This window comes from Drosophila melanogaster, chromosome X, assembly GCF_000001215.4.
Source record: "Drosophila melanogaster chromosome X".
Taxonomy (NCBI): domain Eukaryota; kingdom Metazoa; phylum Arthropoda; class Insecta; order Diptera; family Drosophilidae; genus Drosophila; species Drosophila melanogaster.
The window spans coordinates 3,691,706-3,719,671 of record NC_004354.4 but is presented as its reverse complement, the minus strand read 5'-3'; the positions used below and the strand labels follow the sequence as shown (position 1 = coordinate 3,719,671).

The window sequence follows — 27,966 nt, the reverse complement described above, 5'->3', positions numbered from 1 at the left end:
CAGAGCGGTCACATTGGTGCACCTCTGTGGTATTTTTCCACTTTCACACTAGTTTCTTTCAAGCAAGCAAAACCAACGGAACTTTAATTGCGGTGTGCGGCGAACGAGAAGAGAAACCGAAAAGCAGCCAATTTACTGTTGCGTTCCGATCCTGTTAATTCATCAGTTGCCGATTCTCCGATCGCGCCTGTAACTTTTTTGTTTAGTTTAGTGCATCAAGTGCGAGATAACACAGCAAAGCAACAACAAACGAAGCGACAGGCCAAAGCGGACGCGCAAAATACAATAAAAAGGAAGGAAGAAAACGAAGTACGCAAAAAGGAGGAAAGAGAAGCAAAAGCATTTACAGCTAAAGCATTATAGAGTGATTACGCATATTTCGTATGTTGTTCTTCATGATGTCTGCCGTGTGGAAAGATTCTTTCTTTTTATCTGGGTGTATACACCGATGAAATCCCAGAAAGGAATATACACAGGGGTTTTTTGTTTCATAAACAAAATTTGTAAAAGCCGCCAAAAGGCGCCGCTGCCGGCGTTGCAGTCGACGTCGAAGAAAGTGGATGTGTGTGTGTGTGTGTGTATATGTGTGTGAGCAAAGCAAGAGGTGAAAAAAAAACTCAGCAGTGAAATCTTTCTGCTGCTATTTGCTTTGTTGAATATTTAAATGTAAACTAAATAAAAGGTATTGCGCTTGGCATTTTTGTGTGTGTGCTCCATTCAGCAAAATAAAGGAAAGGAGCGGACTGATGAGCACACGGAGAGCGAGAGATAGAGAGAGAGAGAGAAAGAAAAGGAGAAGGGCGGCGAGAGCCTTTTATCAACGGCTATCAGCAGAAATATTTGTTGCCGCACCCCGCTTGACCTTATTCTCTCTCGCTCTCGCTGCCGCTCTCTCCTGCTTTATCGCCCTCTCTTTTTGCGGGGTGTGCAAGGTGCAGTCGCCGCCCGCATTTTGCGCGTTGACTCATACACACAAACACACACACACAAGCAAGCACGCACACGCCCCCATCGCCCCTTTGCTTTTTAAACTTCTCTTTATCCCAATTCCGCTTTGGGATCTCGTTTACGCCGCTCTAAATAACATTTGCCGAATTTTCCCAAGTATTAGTAATAATTTAACATTATACAAATATTATTTAACCAACAGTTAAATACAGTTGAGTTTTTTTTTAAATGACAAGTTTATTAAGCACATTTCTTCATTAATCACATATTTCGAATTTCTAAGAACCTTCTTTGGCACTCGAAAATTGTCGTTTGAAATGCAAGAAAATTCGCAGAAACGGTGTCTGGTTTTAATCTCTGTTATTTTGTGAGATCGCTTTTGATGGCATTCGCTCTGTGGCGTTATTTTCTCACAGTGACCCGTTTTCCGCTACCATCTTTCCCTTTCCCCATTTCTCATTATCTCCACGAACGTGCCGATTTTCGGGTTCTGTTGCTAATCGGAGAACCATTTTGACATTAGCGTTAGATCATCATGATGGTGATCGTTAGTTAATCCGCTTCAACTTTATGCGCATCTGAATGTTCCATCTTTTTATCCAACACGCCTAAAGCAAATGAGGAAAACTGAAAAACGTGACACAGAAAAATGGTTTTACAGTTTCTAATTAGGCTCAAGTTCAAGATCAATTTGAGTGCCAGCTTGTTTTATATTGAATAATTTCATTTATCTATGACTCACTTAATCGTATGTGTTGACCCCTTTCCCCCTTTCACCAACATTTCCTAATTATTTGTTTGTTTGTTTGGTTGCCAAGGGGCGTTAAAAGCTCTCACCAATTGAACGAAATGCGAACGGGGGGAAGTGAATAGCTGAAGTATGTCAAAAAAAAATGCGTTCTCAGTTCCTTTAAAACTGAGTGCTTAAATAATCAATAACTGCTCTTTGTGTAGTTTGCCTTATTATTTACAAAATGCGAAACCAGTTTTGATTTCAGATCGGTCTGTAGAATATGAGCCATTCATATTCCAGAGAAATTTAATCGTTATCAAAAGTGTAAACAAAATCTTACATTATTTGCAAGATATAGCCGAGCAATTTGTTAGCTGTTTCACCTCTGACCTTTTCAAATATAATTCTCTGGCAGGCGAGAATAGATTAACAATAGAGTTGAAAACACTGACTCATAATCTTCACGATCTTTCGCAGTGACACAGTTTTTGGTATATATGTAGTTTTCTCATCTTTTGTTCGGCATCTCCGGCATGTTTGCTAACTTGGCCAGAAGGGAGAAGATAGCGCAAGTCGGCCAACTTAGCCTAATTTATAGCCATCAAGCTGTGATTTGCTCTAATTTCACTTCTAATGGAGTTTTGTCAAGGGAGACAAATCACGGAAATGGGTTCTATTTCTATGTTTCTTCTAGGCCAAGTCCATTATGGCCAACATTAAAGTTTGTTTTCTACGAATAATAATGTTGGCCTAATGCAAAAGTTATACACACTTGATGATAATTGTCCATAATGGCCAAATATGTCTGCCGAATGTCTTCAAAATACGTTTTATATACCTGATTATCAATGAATTGTGCATTAAATACGTGTAATGACTTTGTTATTTTCCAATTAAATGATTAATCGCCCGTTACCAACGATCTACGATATCCGTTTGTAAAGCATTTAACATTTGAAAATCTTGAGATTTCTTCCAACAAACGATTCTTGACAAAGTCGCGCGCGCAATCACATATTTGTTAGCTGACTTTAGTTTGTTACATCATCGTATCAGCATCTCCAAAGTTCTCTCAACACATTTGCCTTATACAGGTTTTATTTGTTTTATGCCCAGGCTCTCAAGTGTTTCCCCATGGCTTTTGTTGTTGCTCCATCGCATTTCAAGATCTTTTATCACAGCTGACTATGCCTAGGTTTTAATTATGCTCTCCTCGCTTCAGAAAACACTTCCCACGCATTGTTCGTACATATATGTACCTATTTTTCATATACCACTCGGTGTGAAATAAGTTTTTAGTTTTTTTTTTTTTTTTTTTTTTAGGTATCGCTATCTGCAAAGGCAGATCAAACTTGCTCGGCCAAATAAAAACACTTTGTAAATGAGTCTGAGCCACGCAGTTCGCTTGACAAGTTTTCCTCGGCTTGTCCAAAGAAAGTTGTAACAAATGTACATCAAATGAACAAGTTTTACCCAACACTTTCTCAGGCTAACAAATACTCTGCAGTTTCTGGCAGGGGTAAGTGAAAATGTATAAAAGTTCAAAGTGTCAGGGCCGCAGAAACCAGTCGCATATCACGAGAATAACGCTGAGAAAGTATGAGAAAGTATCTAGAAATATTTTCAGTCTTATCAATACTGTTTGCTTTTCAATACTATACTGATTAATATCAACTGATCAACACTATATCGATCCGAATAAATATATTTGGGCATTTAAGTCCTTGAAATGCAAGAATTTTTATAAATGTTTGTATTATGCTTACTATGCAACTTCATTTAAAACATATTTGCCTGTCAACTTGACATTGACAGCGTTGCACGCGACTGCGCAGCGGCGTTGAAATCGTCGATTAAATGCCACAGATTTAAATAATTATGCATTATGACTCATCTGGAAAATATTGCATTCCAATGTCGATGCCTTTCGTTCCACGTTTTATACATATATGCATATGCATGGGTTTTTGTGTCAGTGTGATTTGCCCTAATCGCAAAAGTGCATTGAACTGATCTAACGGCGGAATGGCAGCCATCTCCTCAATGAAGTAAGAAAAGTTCACTCGCTGGGATTTCTTTTCTGCTTGATTAATGCACTCTGTGCTCCGTTGTTGTGTGCTCTTCTACTCTTCCAACAACCATCTCAGTCAGACCTGCATTTAATGATGTACAAAAAAAAGCACAGAAAAAAAAAAAAAATTTAGAATAAAAAGACTGAAACACAAAATTCCCACACAAAGTCATAGAAGTTGCGATGACAAGTTGGGGAAAACAGACAGAGACAATAATATGCGTGGATTTCGCTTCTTTTTTTTTCGCACATGTGGCGGTTTATTGAACTTAATCTTGTGCGGAAGTTACACAAAATCACGCCTCTTCGCTTTGCAGAATGCAGCACAAAAAGTGTAAATGAATTGAAATACAAGAGATAAAAGCGGCGACAAGGAAAAGCGCTGCACTTGGTTGCAAATTCCGCCAATGGCGCATCAAAACACATAAAAAAAGGGGCAACAAACTTGGCAGAAAATAGGGGGCGTGGCTAATTTACATATATAGGTTTTTTGGTTTTTTTTTTTTAATATTTTTAGGTTTGAGGCCATAAAAGCGTTCCAGCGTTTCCCATAAACATTTTCAGCGCTCTATAAATACGGCAAGTTGTTTTAATGCACATGAAGAAAAAAACGGAAAATTTTAATATTTAAATTGTATGCCCAAATAGGATGAATAATTGTTCGTTTTTTTTATAATTATTATTAGTGTGGTTTTAATGCACATGAAGAAAAAACGGAAAATTTTAATATTTAAATTGTATGCCCAAATAGGATGAATAATTGTTCGTTTTTTTTATAATTATTATTAGTGTGGTTTGATCGACGGCATTTTTCTCTCTGCACTAACTGTTACTTCGTTAACCACGAAATCGCCTCAAGGTTATAGCCAACAAACCACAACAACATGGGGGCAGTCAACCAACAACAATAACAATAACAACGCCATAACAACGCCAAGCAAGGCCCACAGTAAACTGAAATCAACTGAAAATAAATTCATTAATTTAACAGTTAGGCTGGAAAATGGAACTAGCAAAACAAAGAAAAAATATATATAGCAGAGCAAACATGGAACTCTGACACGAATTTCACGAAGCACACGCAACACGCATTCGAAAGCTGGAAAACGATTCGCAAAAAAAATAATAAAGCATTTAAAAAGTGTAGTATCTGAAGAGAGACACCGGCGAAATACGCAAATGTTTACATACGTTTAAAAAAAAAAAAAAAAAAAAAACGTCATCAAAAACTGGAAAATCTTTATAAATCACATGGGAGTGGCGGCCCCAAAACTGCTCAACTGGTATATGTACATATTGTATGAGTATTTACCCCTTTTAGGTGTCATTAGAAAAAAAAAAAAATGCCAACGAAGGAACTACGGCAGTGCTAAAGGCCAAATACGGTGGATAGAGGGTGGCAAAGAGAAGAACGCAGAGAGCAAAGAAGCATAGAAGGCACGAAAGGCCCGTTTTGTGGGAACTGGTAATAGCGGTAAATTCGTAGACTCTTTCGTGCACTTTAAGCATTAAACTAAACTCTTCGAGTTGCACATGCCACACAGACACACACACACACACATCATGCTTGGATAACCAACCACAAAAATAGTTGAAAAAAAGTACAGTAAACATTCGATAACATCGTTTAGGAGTGATACTATATACCGATAGGTGGATTCTCTCAAGGATTTCGATCACACTTTTGATGGTTTCCATAATTGAGACATTGAAAAAAGGAATGGGGATGGGTAGAAGTAGCTAAGATAGTTATGAAACATATTTCAAAGTTAACCATAATTAAAGATATTCAATAGTTGAGGCTTGTCTGTAATAATAAAAATAAAAGCTAACCGTGGCCGAGCACCATGAAAAGGCACGAAAAACTAAACTCACAAGGTGGAGACGCTGAAAACTGACGTCATTGGCAAGCCACCACCAAAAAATAACATAAAAAGGGGGGATAAAAGGGAAAAACAAAGGAAAAATCAAATCGAAATCGAATGGCAAAACAGGCAAAACCATAATATGAGTAATAAACAAATCGGGCGCCCAACGGAGCCGGGATGTTTTGTGTATATAATATATATATCTATATATATACATAAGATATATACATATATACTCTATCAGAAAATGTGCAGAGAAATGCGAAAAAAAACTTCATAAATTCTAGGATCTGTTCAAAATCACTTGGAACCAAATAAATATCGGTTCGATTATTCATACTAAATAATTGGTACCGAGTGAAAAGTTCACCTAAAGTGTATCAAATCGAGATTAGGTAGTTTATATATTCTAAGGGAAAAGCATTTTGAAAGGAAAAGCATACATTGTTGCCAATGAATGTGTATTAGTGTGTGTTGGTGAAAAGATATTGTAGACTCGAAATCAAACATTTTTAGCCTTTGATGTGAAAGTGAATGAAAAATGCCGTGTTTAGCAAATATTTGAAGTGTGCTTTGAAAAAAATAGATGGTAACATGAAAAATGCTCAGGCAAGAATATTTAAAAAAAAATGTATAAGCCAAATCCAAAGCATTCAAATGGTATATTTAAGCTGAATTAGTTTATTTTAATGTTTAATAAGGAAAACAAAAAGCTTAAATAACATACACAATCTGCTTGATTGTTTGAAATGCAAAAATTGCGACAGCGATAAATGAGTTCATAGCAAAATGAAGTCTTAACGTGCAGATTTATTTTTTGTAAGACTATTGAAGGAAATCTTTAAAGGTGAATGGATACTTTTCCTATTTGGATTTCCATTGTCACAACAGGTGCTTTGGGGTGCTACTATTAAGGACATAATGCAGTCAAAAGAATTCGTATTTAATGAAAATGAGAGAGCAATTTATGTTGACACAACCGAATAGAAGCAGCCAAATTCCGTTTTTGTTTAAAATCGAAACAAGAATTTTGGCTAATTTATGCACAAAGCTGGGTGGTTTTTGCACGGTTGGTGTACTAGTATAAACAACTAAACACCGACGTCATGGCAAATTGTATTATTTTCAACAATAAGGTAAGATGTGAAATTTCCGCAGAGCGCGGAAATCAGAAGCGAAATGTTCGTAATAGTACACACAAGTATACAATTTTGGTAATTTTATTCGTCGATTCGTTCTATTTTTTTTTTGCCCGCTTTTAATTTGAAATCTTTTTAATGCCAGCCATAAGAAACTAAAAATTCTATGCAGCTTTGTTTTTCCTTTTATTATGACAATTAAATTAGTTTTTACGATATGAGCGTACGCAAAATATATTCATTTCACAATCCAAATGCCAAATCCGTACATAATCTAATCAGCAGAATCACCAGAAAATCTTTGGTTGTTCTTTTCGCCAGACAGGCAAAACATTTTTATTTACTAATGGCAAGTGCACGATGTAGATCAAGTTTTTTTTTTTTGGTTGGAACTATTTGGAAATCATTGAATGTTTTCTTTAGCTTTTAGCGGTTCACTTCATATGATAACTTCGGGTTCTTCAAATGGTTTTCATAACCGGTAACTCTTAGCCATGGGAGCGATATCTCGTTTAACTAGACGGTTAGCTTTGAGTCAACTTTTTTTTCGACGCAGGAAAATTGATTTCAAATCGAACGGCGATATTTCAATTGGCTATAGGTAAATTTCTAGCAGTAACTTTACTATTTTCATTTCTCTTTTGCTGGCCATAAATAACGTTTTGGAATGCACAATCTGTTTTATGACCATACAGTCGTGGCCATAATGTTAATTTTAGAAAAAAGTGCGCTTGCCGTCTATAAAGTGTGTAAAATTGTGTCTGAAAATAGTATTGGAATCATCGATTATATGTGCTACATAATATTATGCATTTGTAGAGTAGCTGCGTATAAAAATGCCCAACTTTTTGGTCACCAATATACATTGGCGTTGTCGAGCTCGCTCAACGTTGCGTATGAGTAATATGCAATTAAACAAGTTCGCCGGCGTTATTTCCCAGGTGTTGTCGCTGTTAGCAATTGTTGGCCAACAATCCTCCTTGACAATTCAATTGACTCAGCCTGGGTGTGGGAAGTTTTTCGCCGTCCAATTTTAAGCCTTCTATTTTTGCGCTCTCTCGAGTAAAAAATTGATTGACGGTGCAGCTCTAACGTTGATTACTCATACGCAGTGGCGGCCCAACTGGTTGACTCTGACTGACAATCGTTGGCCGTTGTTTCATTTGGCTGACTTACTTGTTGCCTCCAGATACATTCGACATAGCAGCAGTGCTGCCTGCCTGCCCGCCCGCTTTCCATTCAATTTTCCACTTTTCCACCGACGCGTCAAACTGAATGGCAGCTAGAAAAGCAAAAAAAAAAAAAAAAAAAAAAAAATGAAAAAAAAAAGGAAAAGGCGGAAGAAATAGAGCTAAAGGGAATTGGCTACATTGTTAAATACCCTTTTCCATCTTGGCAATTCAGCTGGCGTGCACAGCACATTTATTCTGGGAATTGAAAGATCTCAGTTTTCTTTTTTTTTTCGGTTTTAACCATTAAAAGGCAGCTAGGTTATCTCAGGTAACAAGCGTGGAAAATGATTTCAACTCAGTTGCATTTCAGTGAACTCTATGCGGTTTGTGTGTGTTGTTTGTCTTCTGACAAACATTGTGGTTATTTTTTGGTAACTTAAATACTTAGTAACCCTGATCCAAATGCGGATTAATAAACAACGTTGAGCTAAAGTAAGAATTCAGTCTGAATGGTTGAACTCTTGAATGGAAATTGGCCAACTGCCAAATGGCCACGTGTGTCTCGATTTCGATTTGGCTCATTTATGGAAAACATATATATTCCCTCAATGCGTCCGTATTCAATTCCTCAATTTATTGCAATCGATGACGACGCAGTGAGCAAATAAAAACGGGCTCGTGAATGGTCACAAAAGGCTAATTGCAGCTAACAGCTGCACAAAAAAAAAAAAAAAAAAAAGGCCAAACAAAACCCGAGAGTCATTTCGGCCCGGTCTGCATTATGCTGCTGTATTGTTGGCCTTTATGTTTGCCGTTGTTGCCCCGCTTTGCCATGTGTAAATAGTTCAATGAACTTTTCATTTTATGCTTCATTTGCTTCATCGAACCAAGCGAAAGAAACAAGGCAGAAAGTGTGCAATTTTCAAGTCGAAGATGGGAATACCCTATGCATAATAAGCAGTAACACATCTGCTATTGAGGTTTCAGTATTTGATTCTTTATGCTAAGCAATTAATAAAATCTATGTATGTCATATATATACATACATATATGTAAATGGAAAGCACATTCACAAATGCTAGAGCATTGAAAGTGTAAGAAGTGTACTTTGGCGAATTATTGACGGCTTTTCGTATTGCCTTCGTTTCTTACGTAACCCCGAGAAAAGCTGAAGAGCTGAAAAGCCGGGCCAAAAACAATCAGCAAACCTGTGAGCCGACTCCATAAGTTGACAGCTGCAATCTTTAGACAAATACGATCGTACTTTCTTTCTTTCGTTTTCCATTCATAACCATACCATTTACATAAACCCATTCGCACCTTTTACGTATACATATATATATATATATTACCTGTTTACATATGTGAACTGCACAAGAAATATGCGTAAATTTCGCTGTTTTTGGCCCCAGCTGAATGCTGTCAAACAGGAAGCACCGATTTATTTAATTAGTTATTTATTTCGTATATCCCCCTCACCACTTACATACAGATACAGCGAGTGAGTGATCCCGCCATCATGAGCAAGAAGCCGACAGCCGGACCGGCGCTCCACAAGGTCATAATGGTGGGCAGTGGCGGCGTGGGAAAGTCCGCCCTCACACTGCAGTTTATGTACGATGAGTTCGTCGAGGACTACGAGCCCACCAAGGCCGATAGCTATAGGAAAAAGGTGAGTACACCCCCCTCCCCTCTCACTCGATGTCTTGCTTATCCAATTCGATCTTATTTGAATCATGTATAGGTTGTGCTGGACGGCGAGGAAGTACAAATAGATATATTGGATACGGCTGGCCAGGAGGATTATGCCGCCATCAGAGATAACTACTTTCGCAGCGGCGAGGGTTTCCTTTGCGTCTTCTCCATCACAGACGACGAAAGCTTCCAGGCAACCCAGGAATTCAGGTGAGTGTGTCAAGCGGTTAGCCCCCTCACCCCCTCCCCCCTGGCTTTCCCGCATTGCCCCCGGTATTTTTTTTTTTTTTTTTTTTTTTTTAATACATTTTCCTGAGGTCTCTCGAGAGTCTCGCGTTTTGCTTTCCTCTCAGGCTGACATGTGTCGCGGTTTTATTTTGCACACAAGCTTTTCAGTTTTTTCCATCTTTTATTATTCTGCGGTGCTAATTAGTCATGCAAGTTGTTCAGTTGTTCAGCTTCCTCTTTTTTTTTTTTTTGTGCGATGTGTAATTAATCTTTATTCATTTCTTCTTGGTATACAATATTATTTGTATCTTATTCAAAACTAGTTACTATTTCAACTCCAATTGAATGCCCCATCAGGCACCAAAGTTAATAGTCCTGCCTTTAGTATGCCATATCATGTACTAGCGATAATTACCGACCGATGAATATGCTACTTCGTTGCCATAACTCCCACTTAAGGCGCCCCCTTTTCCATCGACCTAATTGAGTATTCAAACTTGGCAACTTAATATTGCTGCTGCCACATAAATATGGCTAGAAAATTGTTATTAGACGTCGGCAGAGGACAGGGTGCGACTGGCCTGGGAAATACTTATGTATATCCATTATATTCGATCCCTACTATTTATGCGTTCGCCTGTCCACTGTCAGTGTGTTCACATAAATATATATCTATATATCTGCTTGACTGCTAGGTTTTTCTCTGGCTTCTAAATGGAGTGACACACGAACTGAGTCACTTTTATATTGAAGTGCTGATAAGTACGCTTATCTATCCATTAGTGTTGTCAAGGTATTTATTTCTACATTGTGCCAATCCGTTGTGTGAACAGTATATTGAATGCTACTATATACTAATAATATTAACGAAACGATTTGCTGTTGTCTGCTATTTTCAGAGAACAAATCTTGCGGGTGAAGAATGATGAGAGCATACCGTTCCTGCTGGTGGGCAACAAGTGCGATCTGAATGATAAGCGCAAGGTGCCGCTGAGCGAGTGCCAGCTGAGGGCGCAGCAGTGGGCGGTGCCCTATGTGGAGACCTCGGCTAAAACCCGCGAAAATGTGGACAAGGTGAGTGGTGTTGATCCCGCCGAGATGAGTTGGCTCCATCGCTCCAGAGGAGGAGTGGCCAACAAGCCACCGATACGATCCATCTGCCCACGAACAAAAAAAAAAAAAAAAATGAAAACTCTTTGGAAATTGGCAAGCTAAAATGTTTATCGAACAAACGAAAACTGCACACCGGTTTTTTTGTTTAACTAGTTTTCATACGTAGTTTATTAAGTGTGATTTGTTTTTTTTTTTTTTTTTTGGTTTCACTTACGAACGAGAACATCACTGGAGCATTCTCAACTTTCTCGCCAGCAAAACACTCAGTTTATAGTGTTGTTTGCTTATCAAGTTGTTCGAGTTTCATTTTTATAGAGACACAGTGATAAGAAAAATCCACATTCATTCAATGAAAAGTTTTTGCGAGTTAAGGCTTTGCGAGTTTATTTACTAATAGGCGATGATTACGTAAAAAACAAATATTATTTGAATACGGTTCATAAGCACAATTAGTTTCTTTGAAATTGTTGATGCGTAGAATCGTATTTTTTAAACATTAGTTTGAAATATGACAAGGCTTATCCAAACTCAAAGCTTGTTCTACGCCATTTCCTCTCTAAATACAATCTATATCTATAGTTGCACACCCTCATTTCTAGCGTTCAAAAAAAAGAATGATAAGGGGCGTCGTTCAGATAACAATGCCATTGAAAATTCGTTTAAAAATATAAAAATCTAATCAGGAAACCGAATGAAGAGTTATATTGTAATGGGAACCAATGGAACTATAAGTTCAAATGATATTATTTGCAATTATATCTAATGAACTGGGATTTCAACAATAGTTCAAACATATTTTTTAATGAACCAAGTAAATTTTTAGCATTAAAGTCATAGTAGTTTTTCATAGAACATACAAATATGTTAGCTACCTTAGCACAAATACACAGCGAAGCACACACAAATATTCACACAACAGCTACAACATATAAACGCACTGCCAAATATCGTAGACCAATTTATCATGCTTTCAACGTTGTTGCCCTTAACAAATATATCTATTTTATTTTGATTTAATTCCATATTTTTTATTGACAATTGCCAAAAGCTAATATAGTTCTTTGTCCGAAAGGCACAAAGGATGTGTGTGCGTGTGTAATTATGTTGGTTCGGTCCTTGATCATCTTATTTTTATATATGTAATAATTTGCGAATACTAATTGACTCTGATGCTGACTTTGTATATGACTCTATTCCCAATCCACAATTGCAGGTATTTTTTGATTTGATGCGCGAAATAAGATCACGAAAAACCGAAGATTCGAAAGCCACGAGCGGGCGTGCTAAAGATAGATGCAAGAAGCGGAGACTTAAGTGTACCCTACTTTAGGCATTAGGTGCATACAACTATTCTATTCAACACTATGAAATACGATCTATATTATGTATCCTATCTGAGTATATGAACACACCTACTTTACTTAACCCGTAGACACTCGTAATTAGTTGCTTATAACCCTCGCTTAATTGCTTTCGGCACTATTTTCTTTACTTTTACTAACTAATAACTTGATAATGGTTGAGTTTTACTATATTTCTTACAACATCCGCTTGTTGAATTTAATTATATGCTTTTTTGTATCATATTTCTTACGTTGGCCAACACTACACATGAAACTAAACAAACAAGATGTGTTTTCCGTAAACGTGAAAGTTTTTCATCTCAATAAGACTAACACGGAAATTATTTGGATAGGCGATAGTAATGTAAATAGCATTGAATTAGTATTACATTTCTGCAATATTGGGTAATATTTTACAATTAATGGACTTTATGAAATACGTTTTGTATAAATCTGTATAAACATTCTTGCAGGGAACAAATCGAGGAGGACTGCTAGGTTTTTCATATCAGTTACTTTTCTATAATAAAAATTATGATTGCAGTGATGATATTTCGGAATAACTTTTTGCAAATGGACATTAACACACTTACATACATCTGTACAAACACATACTTGCTTATACAAAAACACCTTTATTTTTTTTTTATAAACAAGATTGTTTCGAATTCTTCACAGCAGCATTTCAGTTCATTTGAATTTGCTGTTGGAATATGCCTGAAATTTACACCTAATTTATTGGTTTGGTCGTATTTCTTAAAAACTTTCTTTTGATTTCTGTAAACCGTAACTACAATAAAAAAAGAAATACAATGGAAACTATAGAATCCATGATTATTTTATTCTCCATTCTGTTCGGAAACTAACTTTGTATCGCTTGTGAGATGACGGTTCTCTGGTGAATAAAGGTAGTTTAAGACACTATTTAAAGTTTGCTTTCATTCGTATTGATCTTTTCTACTTTGGTTATAGCTACTTTTCAAAATTTCTGTACTTATAGAAAAACGATTTAACCCCCCCCCCCCACTACCTGAAATAATTATAAGTATCAATCAAATGCTGCAAAAAAAAAAACTGTGATACTAATAAATTGTTTGTGTATGCGTCTAGGTATTTTATGATCTAATCAGGGATATTTCATCGCGTAAAAAACAACGTCAGACGGACGTGAAACAGCCGCCGAAGCCCAACTCTCATTGCTGCCAACTGCTGTAGGATGATGAAGAACAACAACGGACAACAACCATACGATGAACAACAAAACAACTGCAGCAGCAACAAATTGGAAAATAACACAACGGCCACACGGATGATAACACCAACACACAGGATATGAAGGATATGGAGAACGGAACCATATGTTAATACAATTTAATTAATTAACTTTGAGAACACCAGTACACACATACGAACAGCAACAGATATTAAAACTATTTGCCACACTCAGAAACTCAAAATCCATAATCCACGTTAACTTTCATTGTAATATACATAAATATATATATATATATATATATGATTTAGGCAACAAGTTTTTTTTTCGAAAACATCAAGCGAAAAGCACACAGACGGGCAACTTACGAATTCTGTCGTTTATTTTTGGTTACTTATTTTTTTTTTTTTTTGAATCATCGATGTTTGTTTGTGTTGCCTCCGTAAAAAAAAAATGTTAAAACTAAAACCTAAAGCTGAAGCTAACGCTTAAACATATTAAATATAATCATCAATCGTAGACAACTAAAGAAGCCCATAATAATTATGCAATTTAAAACTTGCTACAGATATTTCTCTTGTTTAATTATATATACGCATACATTTTTTTGTAATATTTTTAAAGTTTAATAGCAAAATGCAAACCACACAAACCAACAAGAAACCACACAGAAAAGCTTTTTATAAATATATCTAAATATATATTTAAATATATATAAAATAGTATAAAACACTTAAAATCCTAGCGAAGAAACAACAGAGGAAAGCGGGGAGAAAGAAAAAACAGAAAAACAACAAATATCTCCAATTATTAATTGTAAACGAAGTGAATCGAAACAAATTTTTAATGCAATTTTTGTAATTTTCTAAACCGAAAGCAAATGTGTAGGGATTTATAAACAACAACAAAACCAATGAGTAATAATGGTACACACTAATGTTTCTGACAAGCTTTGGAGACTTTCCGTTACAAATAGTTATTTTCTTTGCCCTGGAACACATCCAATATATGTATATGTATGTATGTATGTATGTTTAGCAATTACTCCCGATTGATTTGCTTCTTTGTTTACTTTTGTATAACTGCATTCTGTATTGTAATATTTAAGCTATTATTATTATGATAATTATTATTATTATTAAATATATAAGTTATATATGCAATCAAGTGATGGTTGGTTCAATTTTTGTATGTATGAAGCATATTCCTAGTTTACCCTGTGAAAATTTGTGCAACACACACGAAATCTCGACCACGCAAACATTTGTTTTATCCTCCTTACAGACTTATGCGAATATCCAAAACAAAATCAAACAGCCGCATTTTTTTTATAATATATATGTATGTACATGTGCATGTATATAAATATAAAAATTACAATTACGAGAGTTAAAAAATGTCGATTGATGGAGTGTACGTTTAGCTTGACTCAGAAATAAAACGAAAAATATGAAAACTAAGCGGGAATATTTATACTTTGTTTGGGCCTGCCTAAAAGTATGCACAGTGTCATGGAATTTTACCGTTAAATAAACAGCGAAATTGCCCACTAGTGCAAACACAACTCTGATCTTTGGCCGGAAATTCCTTGTCTTTGCTTCAACATCAAAATTCCATTCCATCCATTTTCTCCGCTTAATAATGGTACATTTTTGGACTGGAGGCACCAGGCAACCAGAAAACACAGCAGGTGTCAGCTGCTCGCGCCGGAATTTACAAAACAGCTGATATTTTTCATGATGGCTGCCGTTTGCATGGGGTGTCCAATAGGAAACAAGCTCTAAGGAGCAATACCGTTACTTTGCAAGAGAAAGGCAGATCAGAGATGCGCAATTGCATTGTTCTAGATGCTGTTTCACGATAGGCACGAAATAATTATAATATCCCATGTGGTTGTTGTGAACGTGACAAAAAATCGGTTACACGCGGGCATCTCTACTTTAAACATAAAAACCGATTTGTTGCCTACCTACTGGGATTTCTGTTTGTCTGGTATTCAAAATCGGAAACCTCTTCGATTTCGTGGAAGACCGAATTTATTTTGTCAGCTAAAAATTGTCGTTTTTTGTTTCGGACACCAGGCAAACAGAAAGCTTAGCAGGTGTCAGATCGTAGCATCGAATGAAACAAATCAGCTGTTTATTTACCCGTTACTTGTAGAGCAATAGCAAAGACATTACAATATGCGTAGCGGGCATATATTTTTTTTTGGTGACGACCAAAATTGTTTCTCTCCGCTCGCGTAAAACTGAGAGCGTAAGAAATCTAAAAAGGGAATCTGCTTGCCTGTGTGAGTAAAAACAATGAAACGAAGTTTTGGAGTTTTGGCCAATTTCGTTGCAAAACTTCAATAGGATACTGTACTGCGAGATGGGCAAGCGCAGAATTCTTGTGGCCGTGTCACGACTTTAGCTCGTTAGTGTTTAGTAAATTAAACGTCTGTTATTTTTTCTTTGAAATCTCTTTTATTTTTTTTTACGCATTTTCTGTTTTCTTTACACATTTACATTTATATTATATATATATATACATATATATATATATATATCATTCTTTATATATAATCTTTTTTTACGCTTTTTATTTCTTTCTATAATCTAACGATTTTGTTGTTTTTTTGTTGGTTTATTTTTGTATGCATTTCGTTTAAAATTAAATTTTACAAGTTACATTTACAGCTAAAAAGAAATTCTCTTGATTTCTTTTTGCTTGAAATTGTTTTACGGTTTTTGTTATAATCATTTCTTGTTTTTGTTGTTGTCTCTATAAATATAGTTTTTTTTGTTAATTTTTTGTGTGGTTTTTTTTGTTGTGTGTAAGGATTTATGATAGTTATGATTTGCAATACTCCCGATTTGATTTTAACTTAAAGAAAAAATTTATTTAATCATTAATAATTAGTTAAGTTATGCTTAAATATCTAAAATGAAATCGTTTTGTTGTTTGCTGTTTCCATGCTTGATTTTTTGTTTAGTAAAAAATTACACAAAATAATATTATGTTTAAGCATTTGTTACTTGCCTACTTACAAAGGATAATTTTAAAAAAATCAGAAAACGCATTTTCAGTGGTTTTTAATTAATACAACGAAAAAAAAAAACATAAATTAGATAACATAAAAGCTAGTTTTAAAGTTCAAAATTTTGGGTTTGTATTATTATTTTTTTACATTTTCTTTTATGATTATTACTACTAACAGAAATCGAGTGACACACACAGGCATGTAATTCTATATAGTTAATTCAATTTTCTCTTTCAACTTATGTGACTAAAGCATTTTACATTCAAACACATTTACACATACGATCCACACACATATATATATTTCTAGATAATAGATTTCGATTTTTTAAGATTATTTATTTGCTTCTCTTCTTTTATAGAAAACATTCTTGTGTGAAAATAATTTTTGATTTGCTGTCCCTTTGGTGGAAAAAATCTTTCTTAAAAAAAAAAAAACTATAAGTCCCCCGTGATGACAGAAAAACGTAAGGCTTGTTGTTTTTTAATTATTTACAAAAAAATATGGAAAATTTCACGATACATAACCTGCGCACTTTAGTTCGTGTATACAAATATATAGTTAGATGATATACAGTTTTTATATTCATGCTCGACGTAAAAAACTTGCAAATATTTAGGGGAGTAGAAAGAGACAGCCTACTCTTTCCGTCTCCATCTGCCCTTCGTTATTGTTCACGAAATATCTTTTGCTAATACTTTTATCAATCCACTTTTACTTTCCTATTTATAATATATATATATGTGTAATATATATGCTAAGACATACACATTGAAAAAAATGCTCCAAAATATAACATTCAGTTTTGTGTTACTGCTTTTTGCTAGATTTCTTTTCCTTATCGTGATAATTGTGTTGTCTATTTCTAAACTATTTTCGTTCTTTCTTTACCATTCCTTGTATATAAATATTTTTTAAGCTTTCCTTTGTTGTGGGTGTGTTAATTTCGGGGAATTAGCTGTTCTGTTGTTACTTTGATTCCGTTTCAATGTCATTAAGGCAAAAATTTAAATTGCAAGAGAAAGCTGTGGTTTTACGCAATCACAACATATTATATGATAATGTCTTATATGCGTGTCTTTTCAGAACAAGATCAAAACAAAATTTCTCTAGAAATAAAAAATTAAAATGGATAAAATGGGAAGAAGTTAGTGTGGATGTGGGCTTATGTTAGCTTATTGCACTATTACTATTACACTTGTTCTACGATGTTTTCTTTGATTGCTACATTAATATCTAATTCAAATGGGTATTACACAGATACAACACTCCGTCGCCAGCGTTTTTGTTTTAATTTAACATGCTATTGGTTAATATGTGGTTTGCAAACATTCACATATTTGACATACAAGCTATATGATGATATATTTCTATTGATTTGATTTCTGCTTTGTTTCTGTACTTTTGTTGTTTAATTTTTTTTTTTTTGCTTTTGAAAGAAGAAGAAAGTATATCCAAGAGAAATTATTTCTGTTTGTGTTTTCAGTTTTGGTCGAGAAAGGAGACTTCTATCTGAATTTCGTTTTATCATTTTTTCTTTGCCACATGAATTTTGGAAATTCTGCTTTTACATATTTCTAATTTATAATCTTCTTCTTCTTATTTTTAGGTATGTATATATATATATATATATTTAGAGATATATATATTTATAAAGCGTTACCCATTGGTGGTTTCTGTTTCAACAGCGCATTTGGTTTTGTTTTTTCCTGTTTTACATTTAACTGTGCTATTCTTGGTGTGTTTTCTCTTCTTTTCTTGGTTTTTACTATAAAGTAATATAATTAGATATATAGTTATGTGGTATATATGCAGTTGATGGGCCGCGGTGTGTTGTGGGTTGTTGAGGAGTTTTAAGCTGTTGTTGTTGTTGTTGTTGTGGTTGAGTGCCGGTGTCGTTGCTGTTTAATATTCACTTAATTGGTCTTCTCTTGTTGATGTTGGTTTATTGTTGGTGTTGCTAGCGTTTTCTCTCGCGTTTTTGTTGTTGCTTTAAAATTATTCATTAAAAAATAATTTTTCTCTTCATTTTGTTGATTTTCAAAATCGATGCTAAGTGTTGGGCGGAACTGTTTGATAGCTTTTGTTTTTATCTATTACATTTTTTTGTTGTTGTTTTTTTTTTTACAAAATTGCAGCTTTAATGACTTGCTTTTGTTGTTTGCTACCGTTTTTTTGTATTAATATTTTCAATGTGTGCGAAAGTGTGGAAAATACGCATGTTTTCATCTGGCTTTAAAAAAGAGTTTTCAGAGAACCTTCTTCTAGTTGTTACTTTCTCATAAGGTGGGAGCTGTTGCGCACATTTCAGTTGTTGTTGTTGTTGTTGTTGTTGTTTTCGTTATTGTTGTGGTTGTTTGTTGTTTGCTTGGGTTACTGGTTGGGTTACTGTGCCGTTGTCCCAGCACTGAGCCTCAGGAAAGTGTAATTGCGATCCTTATCGGCCTGATGGAACCCTGTTGAAAGTTTACAAACCCGTATTAGTACTTATTCATCTTCTTATAACCTTATACTATCCACTGACTGATAATGCATTTGCATAAATACTTGTGTAATAGTTTGTTTTCCTTCTTTTTAAAATGTATATAACCAATCCAGGAATGGAACTAAACATACATTATTGCAAGTGCCAGTCAGTGGAATCGTGTGGATCCCCTCTTACCATTCACTGAACCTCCGCCAGCTGGCACAGCAGCGCCCGCACCGCCATGGAATTTTAGGCCAACACTACGGGCTGTGGCCGTGGGCGTGATTATCTGCTGTTGTTGCGTGGGCGACGAAGAACTGGACGACGAACTGGAAGATGATGATGATGAGGAGGATGAGGACGATGATGAGGAGCCGCCCATAAATGAGGTCGACAACGAGACGCCACTGGACGAGGAGCTGGGCGACGGCGATGGAGTCGATGGCGTTGGCGAGCCACGTGTGATGGTGGCTCCAGTTGTGGCTCCTATTCCCGATGGACTGCCCGCTGGGCTGCCGTTGTGGTGCTGGTGCAACTGATGATTGTGGCCTCCCGTTGGTGAGATTGCCAGCATGTTGCCGTTGCTGCCATTGCCATTTTTAATTGTCATGATGCCCATGGCCGGAGTCAGTGTGGTTGTTGCACCTCCTGTGTGGTTGCCATTGTGTTTGCTGCTGGCTGCTGCGGTTGCTCCTCCATTAGTTTTGTTTATCACAGTTGTTAGCTGCTGCTGGATGAAAACAACATAATCGTTAAAAACATATAGCTTGATTTTTGTGGTGCATCCTTTTTTTTTGTTTTTGTATAAATGTATTTATTAAATGCATTTCCACACATCAGGTGGTTTTTATTTATTGTCGACATATACATACCCCAGTGGCACAGGCGTTGCCTGCATCGAATAGAATTGTGGTTCCATTGTGGCCACTGGCCGCCGTTGGTGGTGCTGTTGTGGCTGTTGTTGCCAGACAAACTGCTGGAAAAAGAGAGAGAAAGCGCGAGATTAGCGAATGCATGTGTCGAGAATCGAATTTCGAATCGAATTGCTATTGCAGTTTCAGTTGCATAACCCGAAGGACGTTCGCATGCAAAACTTGATCTACATTCTGATTGTGTAGCTCGATCTGAGATTCAAGATCTCAGATGCGAGCAAATGGATGGAGGAGCTCGAACCTTTGTCGGCCTGTGGAATGATTTGCTGATCGGTGGGCGGCGATTCCCTCCTTAAGCTCAGTTGCTTTAGCCGCTTCTGCAGCTCGATCTTCTGCTTGGCCAGTTTCTCTATCTTCGCCTCCTGCTCGCAAACTTCATGACTCAAGGACTGCAACCAGAAGGGGTAACCATCATTACTCAATGTATTCTACACACAATCGTGGACACACTTACATTGACATATTTGTGGGCCGTGTCAAGTATTGTCAAGTTTGATGTTTTCTTTCGGTCCTCGTCACCCATGGGCAGCACCTTTTTGAGCAGGTCATAGCACTCCTTCAGCTGGGCGCGTCGCTCCTTTTCCAGCTTGTTGTGCACCTCCCGGGTGCCCGCTCTGAAAGATATTGGAAATTAAAATAAGTACATATATACTCCCTTACAATAGTAGTAAAAATTTGACAATAAAAAAAGCGAACTCACCCATTACTATTGGAACTGGTGGTGCGCCTGCGGCCTCCGTGTCCCGTGTGATGATGCGCCGATAGCTGAGATCCCGCCGCTGGCGCCGAGGAGGCAATGCTCATGCCCACCGCTGCTGCTCCCGCTCCCGCTCCACATGCCGAGGATGCCGCAGAGTCGGCAGAGTCCTTGTGCAAGCCATAGATCACGCCGCCAATGTTACTCCTCATATAGCCGTAATGCTGCTGGATCTGCATATGGTTGGCATGTTGCTGATGCTGCGGATGGTCCTGCTGATCCCTGGCTGCTGAAACATTGGACAGTGAGTAAGAGCGTGTCCGTGAGTTGCTTATGTCCACTTTTCTTGTGGCTGCCGGCGGCGGTGTAAGGGAAATTTCCGCAGGTCGCAAGCTACGCAATTGCTGCAGCGATTGCTGCTGGCGTTGACTTTGTAAATTCTGCATTAGCTTTTTGATCATCGTTTCGTTGTTATCCACGCCCAGGGAATCGGCGGCGAAGCCATTGGGATGCGTGTGTGCGGAATAGACTCCTTTCGCATCTGATACCACTAGAAATTTGGACGGTATTTCGGCGATGGAGCTCAGTTTGCGCTTGGCAGGATTGGATGCTGCTGTTGCAGCAGCAGATGTCGCTGTTGCGGGTGTTGCACTCGTTGCACTCGTTGCTGCCGCTGCCAGCAGCATAAAGTCTGTGGAGGCGGGCGGGGAAGTGGTAACTGAGGGGGTGCTTGTGGGGAGGGAGGTGGTGTTTGAGGCGGGTGTGACTGAATTTCCCATCAACTTTGTTAATATTGCTGGTGTTGTCGTTATTCTTGTTGTTGTCGTTCTCCCCGCAGCACTGTGCTGTTGTTGTTGAGGGGGATGGGTATTGTTGTTGTTGTTGTTGTTGTTGATTGAGGAATTATCGTCCTCTATCAATGGCCGAAAAGTAAAGAAGAAATAGAAGAAAAACCAAAATAAAAAGACAAATCAAAACAAAGAAAAATTGGGATAGCGTCGTGGGGAAAATCAATGAAAATGTGTGAGTAGAACTAAAAATGAAATGCGATAAATGCAGAACCCATGATGACATACATATGTAAAACAATTTCCCTCTATAGACTTTCTAATTTGTTTCTACTCCGATGATGATGATGATTTTGTGAGATATGTATATAACAAATATTTGCAATGCTCAGATTAAAACTATTCACCTATGTGACACCTATGTAGTTTTCAGTCTATTGTTTTTTTTTTTCAGAATTATTTAAATCATTTCAAGCTATACAAATTCTATGAAAATGGCATGTACTATGTACTAAATGAAGACTTGGGCTAAAATCAGAGCACAAAGCGGCGGAAAAAAGACAAAAGCGGTGTTTAATGAATACAAATTAACTCGGGTTGAATACAAAAGACAACAACACAGAGCCAACAGCCAACAATCAACAATCAGGGGGCGATGAAGGTCCTTTCGTGGTTTAATTATACACGATTAAGTGCGGGTGTGTGAGTATATTATAGTATGTGTGTAGTGTACGTGTGTGTTAGCGATGAATTAGTTACGCATTCGTGGAAAGTCCGATGCAAATTTCCACGAATCAGGTCCAAACACAATAGTAGACAACCAACCAGCAATCTAGTTTATTATGCATTATTAACGTTTGTTGTTGCGCTCTTTTTTTCTTATGCATGGTGGTTGGTGCTTTTTCACTAGGTGCTTAGTGGGTGGTTGGCTGAAGCGGGCATTGAAGACATTGAATTGAAATTAGGGGGAATAATATCCAGTGACAGCCCTTTGAATGACAAATGCCGAGATAATAAGTGCATATGCATATGTCGTAGCAGTTCTCGAATGCAATTTTGAACTTAGTTCGATTTAAAATAATATACAATTTTAACCGGGCTCAATTTTTGCACCCGTTTGTTGTAGCATACTTTCCAGGCATTTAAGTGCCAGACGGATTATAAGCGCCTCTCTTCGCTCACTCTCTCTCTCTCTCTCTCTCTCTCTCTATGCCTGTGCCTGTGCCTGTGCTTTTATTTTACTTTGTAGTCTGTGCACATGTATTCTCCCATTTGTTGCCACATTATTTAACACCCACATCACACGGTGCCACGTGACGAAAGCGCACGTGGCTGCAGCAACAACATCGGTGGCACTCTTATTAACCCACAGTTTAACACTCGACAATTTCGATTTACACCGAGAGAAACATTGCTTCGGCGTGTTTAAAAAAAGAGTCCACTATATCCGTGTGAAATATAGATTAATTTCATTATCATAACTGGCATTTACATATGTTTTACCCATGGTAAATGGTGTTTGGATTTGGATATCTGCCTATAATCTGCCTATAATCAATACTTTCGTTTTGTGTACCATAGCCATAATGACGATACATCCACTTCTTTTTGGGGGGCGAGGGTATGGTTTGATGTTGCTGCTGCAACTGCAGCAAACTTTGCAGAGCACTCAATTGTTCCAGCAATTCGATGGTAAATTTATTTTGCTTCCGTTTCGATGCGGTAATATATAAGTTGTCGACTGGTTGCGACGACATCGTTTTGCTGGGTAGAAAATCGCAGTGGAAACGCAGTTTTCCCGTTCGCTAATCGACGACAACTGAGCGCTGAGTGGAAAAACGTGAAGCAGAGAAGAACAAGTCTGGGCCAGGATTAAAGCATCAAAATCGAAGAACCGCCGGAAATTTGCATGTACCAGATAATGCAAATCGAATGGAAAACAGTGAATATTCTTTGCATATTACCATGAATACACGGGGCTACTGCAAACTACAGTTTTGTATTTAAGGTTTTTTCTTTTGTCCATTTCAATGCCCCAGTTTGGTACTGCCAGCTTTTCGGCGCGCTTAAGAAGTGAGCAACAGCATTCTAATCAATTTTCGGGTTAATCAAGTGACTTAGTTTAGAATTAAATGGATCTTTGTATTTCACGATTACCAATATCTAATACGAGAAAAATTTCTAAGATACAAAAAGAAATTCATAAAACAAAACAAGGAAAAGAAAAGCAGAAACCGGAACTAGGAAACGAGGAGACGCCGAAGAGAGAGGCTAAACAACAGAGTCAGCTGTCTAAATATTACACATGCAACGCCAAGATACACGCCGTACAAATAATACAATTTGTAAGTGTGATGAAAACAAAAAACATATAAGCCTTAAAGAAAGGCCAAATAATAATACGAAATGGGCACGGAAAAAGGCAGGCCAAAAACAAAAACAACAATAACAAAAAATGCGTACAAAGTTCATTGACTTTGTTTTACACCAGCAGCCGGAAGAGAGTGCCAGTGGAAAAGAGAGAACGATTGAAGAGAAATGAGCTCAAAGAGAAACGGCTCACGTGGAACTCTCTCTCTTATTTGGCGGACCATACTATGACTAACGCAAAAGAGACGGGGCGAGAGAGAACCAGCACATGACGTGACCCCAAACAACAACAACAGCAACAAGTACAAGCGTACGTGCGAAAATATACGAACGAAGCGAGCGCATGACAAAAGCGAAAAAAAGACAAAGAAAAAATAACAACGCAAAAAAAATGTAAAAAAGTAGTCAAGATGAACAACAAACTACACATATGTTGACAAAAAAAAAGAGAAAAACCAAAAACCGAAATGAGCACAGCAAAAAGCAAAAGAAAAGAAATACAGAAATTCAAAACACAGTGCCCAAAGAGGCACATAAATTATTATTTTAACACAATTTCTCCCCCGCATTTCATTTTTCACCCTATTTAGGACATAATTCTTTACATTTCTATATATATTTCTTCATTTTCAATTCGATCTGTTTGGTTTTTTTCATATATGTATGTAATGCATCTTTGAGATAGTATCAATTGAACAGCTAACATCTAATTGAAACTATGACATTGTCTGAATTTAAATATTGAACTTAGACTTTCATTATTTTCACTGTATTTTTGACGTTGCAAATTTTGTTTCCGATAGTCAAGGCAACAAAAACAAAGAGAGGCAAAAACAAAAACGCAGCATGGCAATTTAGCACATGCCAATTGGACAGCGAAGCCAGCGTCGACGCTGACGTCGCAGCCAGCAGCGAGCTAAAAATATAACAGAACCTGCTGCTTGCCACGCTTGCAACCTGTGCCAAAATGAGAGCGCAGGAGAGAGAAAGAGAGACAAAGAGCACCGTGCTGTTGTTGTCTTTTGGGGTTTGTATTTAATTTTAACTTTTTTTGGTACAGTGCACGCCCACGCAAAATGCAGTCGACGTCGCAAACAAGGTCAAAACAAGTTTAAATGCAGCAAAAGCAAATGGAGAAAGAGAGCACAAACGGTTTCGTTTCGTAAAGGCGACCAAAGTGTCTGCTTCGAGTGGCTGTTGTTTACTATCAAATATCTCGGTATAAATATTATTTTAAATGACGATTAGTTTACTTTCCATAGGTGTCTGGTTCGTCTTCTATGTGGGAATAACTCTTTATCTATATTTGTGTGTATGTATGCATGTATACAAGTTTATTAAAGGTTATCGCCTGCAATCGAGCATTTGGCTACACCTTGCTATTATAATCAATCAAGTTCAAAATTGAGCAACGTTATCTGCGATATTTTTTATCACCAATATTTTATATATTTGCATACACACATGCAAGCAAAGTGCCAATTAGCAACGCACTAGAGCTAAGAAAGCGACTAAGCTAGTTTGATTTTTCTCGACACTATTTCCTTTTCCTTTTGGAAACTTTTGTCGCCTGACGAGAGAGCCCAACAACAGTTAACAGCAGACCTAAGCAGCTGATGGTGTTGCACCAGAGAAGAGTGTTAGACGATGCTCGCACAGTAGTGGGCAGCAGAGTAGTAACAGTTTGGATGAATGTGATGTATGTTAATGATGAGTGATAAGAATTGGTCGTTTGAGACTTTGGTAAGTCGGAATTTTCCCAACCATTTGTTGTCCAATTAGTTTTTTTTTGTTTTTTAAGTAAAAGGCCTGAAATAGCAATTTAAAGACACAGTTTCCACCTGGGGAAAACTCCGACTTGAGTACTGGGATTCATGAAGGGTCGGTCGGGCTTGTGGGTATGGATGTCGTGGGTCATAGGTCAAATTGGAGAGACTTACCCGAGACGTGGGGGCGACCTTCGCTGTGTCCATTGGCAACTCCGGCGGCGCTATACTCGTAATCGTGGGCAGTGGCTGCGGCGGCTAATTGACTGCGCGGACTGCTGTGACCGTTGCTCAGACCGTTCCCGTTCGCATTGACGCTAACGTTGAAAATGGCGCTCGCGTTACCGACGCCGACGGTACCGTTGCCATTTCCGTTCGTGAACGGTGGCGTTGCAATAATCCCGTTACTGCTACTGCTGCTATTTCTATTGTGCTGGCTGCTATTGTTGTTGTTGATAATGGAGTTGCTCTTGCAGTGCACCGTCTGCTGCTGCTGTTGAGGCAGTGCCACGCCCACGCCCAGGGCGCTACCGCCGCCGCCTCCCGCCTGCGGGAGCTTCTCATGCTGCTCAAGAAATTGAGCCGCCTCGAGGAGCACCCCAATGCCCCCGATCCCTGACATAGCATACACAAACTACCGCACTCCTCTTCTCGCACACGCACACACACAGACGCACACGAGGACAAGGTCTCACGCACGGGACAAGGACGACGAACGCGTAGAACAATAAATATATATATTTTGGAGAAAAAACACCAAAATCGTACACCACAACGGAAAAAGACGATGGCGACGAGTTTACGCGAGAGAGCAGGATAGCGGGAGGAGCTTTGAGTCGCGACACGTTTACAGTTATTTGTTGAAATAGTTGTTGAATTGGTGTTGAGAATTGGTTCAGTTCTTATTTTTTGTATAAATTTTGGTTGAATCCTTCGTATTTGTTGTTACTTAAATGATTGTTAAAAGTTTTTGAAAATGGTTTTGGTTTCAAATATTGTTTACAAAATTGTTTGTTAAAAATGGTTACTGATTGTGGTTTGTTTTGTTGCTTCGAAGCTGATGAGTTTTTTTTTGCCGCTTTAGATGTTGATTGTTCGGTGGTTCTAGCTTTCTGTTGCTTATAATTTGGGCGTTTTGTTTCAAGTTGATTTGGCTGGAATGACAGAAAGTCACAATTGCTGTTAGTTTTCTCTACAGGCTACATAATCGTAAATAATACTATTTGTTTTATTTTGTAACCTAACCAGATGCTTATAGGTTTCAATACCGCCTAATTGGAATGAAAATTACACGTATTTCGAAAACCTGATACTAATATTATTTAGCACGCAACGTCACACACAAAAAGGTCACCAAATCGGGCAATAAATAAGGTTGGTTGACATCTATAGTTGGTAATAAGTTCAAATTGGTCGACTCCAAGCCCACTTAGTTTATTTGTATCTTTCTTGCCTCTCTGCTGCCAGCTGAGCAGCGCTGCCAACGTCGACGGCAGCAGCTGTTGCGTTTGCGCTAATTGTGCACAGCTGCGTGGCAACAATACAGACAAAAACACCAAACAAAACACCGAACCAAATAGCAAATAAAAAGAGAGAATGAGAGCGAGAGAGAGAAAGAGATGGAGAGAGCCCCAACCAACAAGTTGCAGTCAACAGAAAAAGAATTGCTATTGAGGGGAATAAACGAGAGCCACAGGAACAGAGTGCTCTCCCTACAGTGGACCAGTAAAGCGTATATTATTTCCCTCAATTTTTAAACGAATTCTGGATTATGAACAAATACACAAAACTGATCATGTCGCAGTTTCTAACTCATATTAAAGGTCTAAATTGGATCCACATAGCTGAGTTTTCACCGTGGATGGCAAGATAAAATAATGTAGTAATGAAACAAAAAAAAAAATGAAAGATTGGCGCGTGCGCGCAGGCTTCTTCTCCTTCCTCTCCAACTCCATCACCCGGTCCCTTTTCCTTCCCCCCCACCCCCCATCCCTTAACCACTCATTTTCATTTCCCATTTTTCATCTTTCGTCAGCTGCTGGTTTTCCATGTATGCGCATATGTGTGTGCGTGTGTGTGTGTGTGTGGGGCATTCAACTGAGCGGCGAAAAGCATTAAGAGAAAATAATGTTGCATTGTGTTTATTGTTGTTGTCATAATTTTGATAAAAGGTCAAGGGTCGCGCGTGAGAAAGAGAACGATATAGGGCATTGCAGCCGGCTTTATTGCATTTTAGCCTTTGCAGCTGCTCTCTCTTCCAAACTCCCCATCAATGTGTCACTCTACCTCTGAAGAGAGAAACGCAAGGAAAATGCTATAATTGGAGAGAGCTTTGCGACATGACCGAAAGACCTGCGAATGACGCTGCCTTGACATTAGCGCGCTTTAAATGGCCACACCA

At 37.7% G+C, this 27,966-nt stretch overlaps 2 protein-coding genes and 1 long non-coding RNA gene across 14 annotated transcripts in view, besides 1 other annotated feature; 1 reads left to right on the top strand and 2 right to left on the bottom strand.

Moving 5' to 3' along the window:
• Window positions 1-36: 36 nt before the first annotated feature.
• Window positions 37-15,062, top strand: Rala (Ras-like protein A). Of its 3 annotated transcripts, NM_166986.3 has the most exons (7): window positions 37-309; window positions 3,005-3,200; window positions 9,424-9,603; window positions 9,676-9,836; window positions 10,754-10,928; window positions 12,181-12,304; window positions 13,421-14,688. In NM_166986.3, exons 3-6 carry the CDS (start codon window positions 9,451-9,453, stop codon window positions 12,295-12,297), a joined length of 606 nt encoding a protein of 201 aa, NP_726882.1. In that variant the 5' UTR covers window positions 37-309; window positions 3,005-3,200; window positions 9,424-9,450; the 3' UTR covers window positions 12,298-12,304; window positions 13,421-14,688. The 3 variants fall into 3 exon arrangements, with proteins under 3 accessions (NP_726882.1, NP_525063.1, NP_726881.1); NM_080324.4 differs by lacking the exon at window positions 3,005-3,200 and having other exon boundaries at window positions 13,421-15,062; NM_166985.3 differs by lacking the exons at window positions 3,005-3,200; window positions 12,181-12,304.
• A 665-nt stretch (window positions 15,063-15,727) lies between these two features.
• Window positions 15,728-15,835: a mobile genetic element.
• Window positions 15,836-16,386: 551 nt separating this feature from the next.
• lncRNA:CR45102 (long non-coding RNA:CR45102) lies at window positions 16,387-17,815 on the bottom strand. The gene has a single exon (NR_123783.1). It is a non-coding gene; the product is annotated as a long non-coding RNA:CR45102 (long non-coding RNA).
• A 184-nt stretch (window positions 17,816-17,999) lies between these two features.
• The window catches only part of Mnt, a 29,872-nt gene continuing 19,905 nt past the window's right edge, over window positions 18,000-27,966 (bottom strand). For 2 of the 10 annotated variants that reach the window (NM_001169180.1, NM_130715.4), the window contains 7 exons: window positions 25,740-26,719; window positions 20,645-21,554; window positions 20,399-20,558; window positions 20,186-20,333; window positions 19,885-19,988; window positions 19,208-19,739; window positions 18,892-19,001 (listed from right to left, as the gene is read on the bottom strand). In NM_001169180.1, the coding sequence (NP_001162651.1) occupies window positions 18,931-19,001; window positions 19,208-19,739; window positions 19,885-19,988; window positions 20,186-20,333; window positions 20,399-20,558; window positions 20,645-21,554; window positions 25,740-26,187 (2,373 nt within the window). In that variant the 5' untranslated portion in view covers window positions 26,188-26,719 and the 3' untranslated portion in view covers window positions 18,892-18,930. Of the gene's footprint in view, window positions 19,002-19,207; window positions 19,743-19,884; window positions 19,989-20,185; window positions 20,334-20,398; window positions 20,559-20,644; window positions 21,555-25,739; window positions 26,720-27,966 lie in introns of all 10 variants that reach the window. The other 8 variants (NM_166984.3, NM_166983.3, NM_001258583.2 and 5 more) reach the window with 7 other exon arrangements.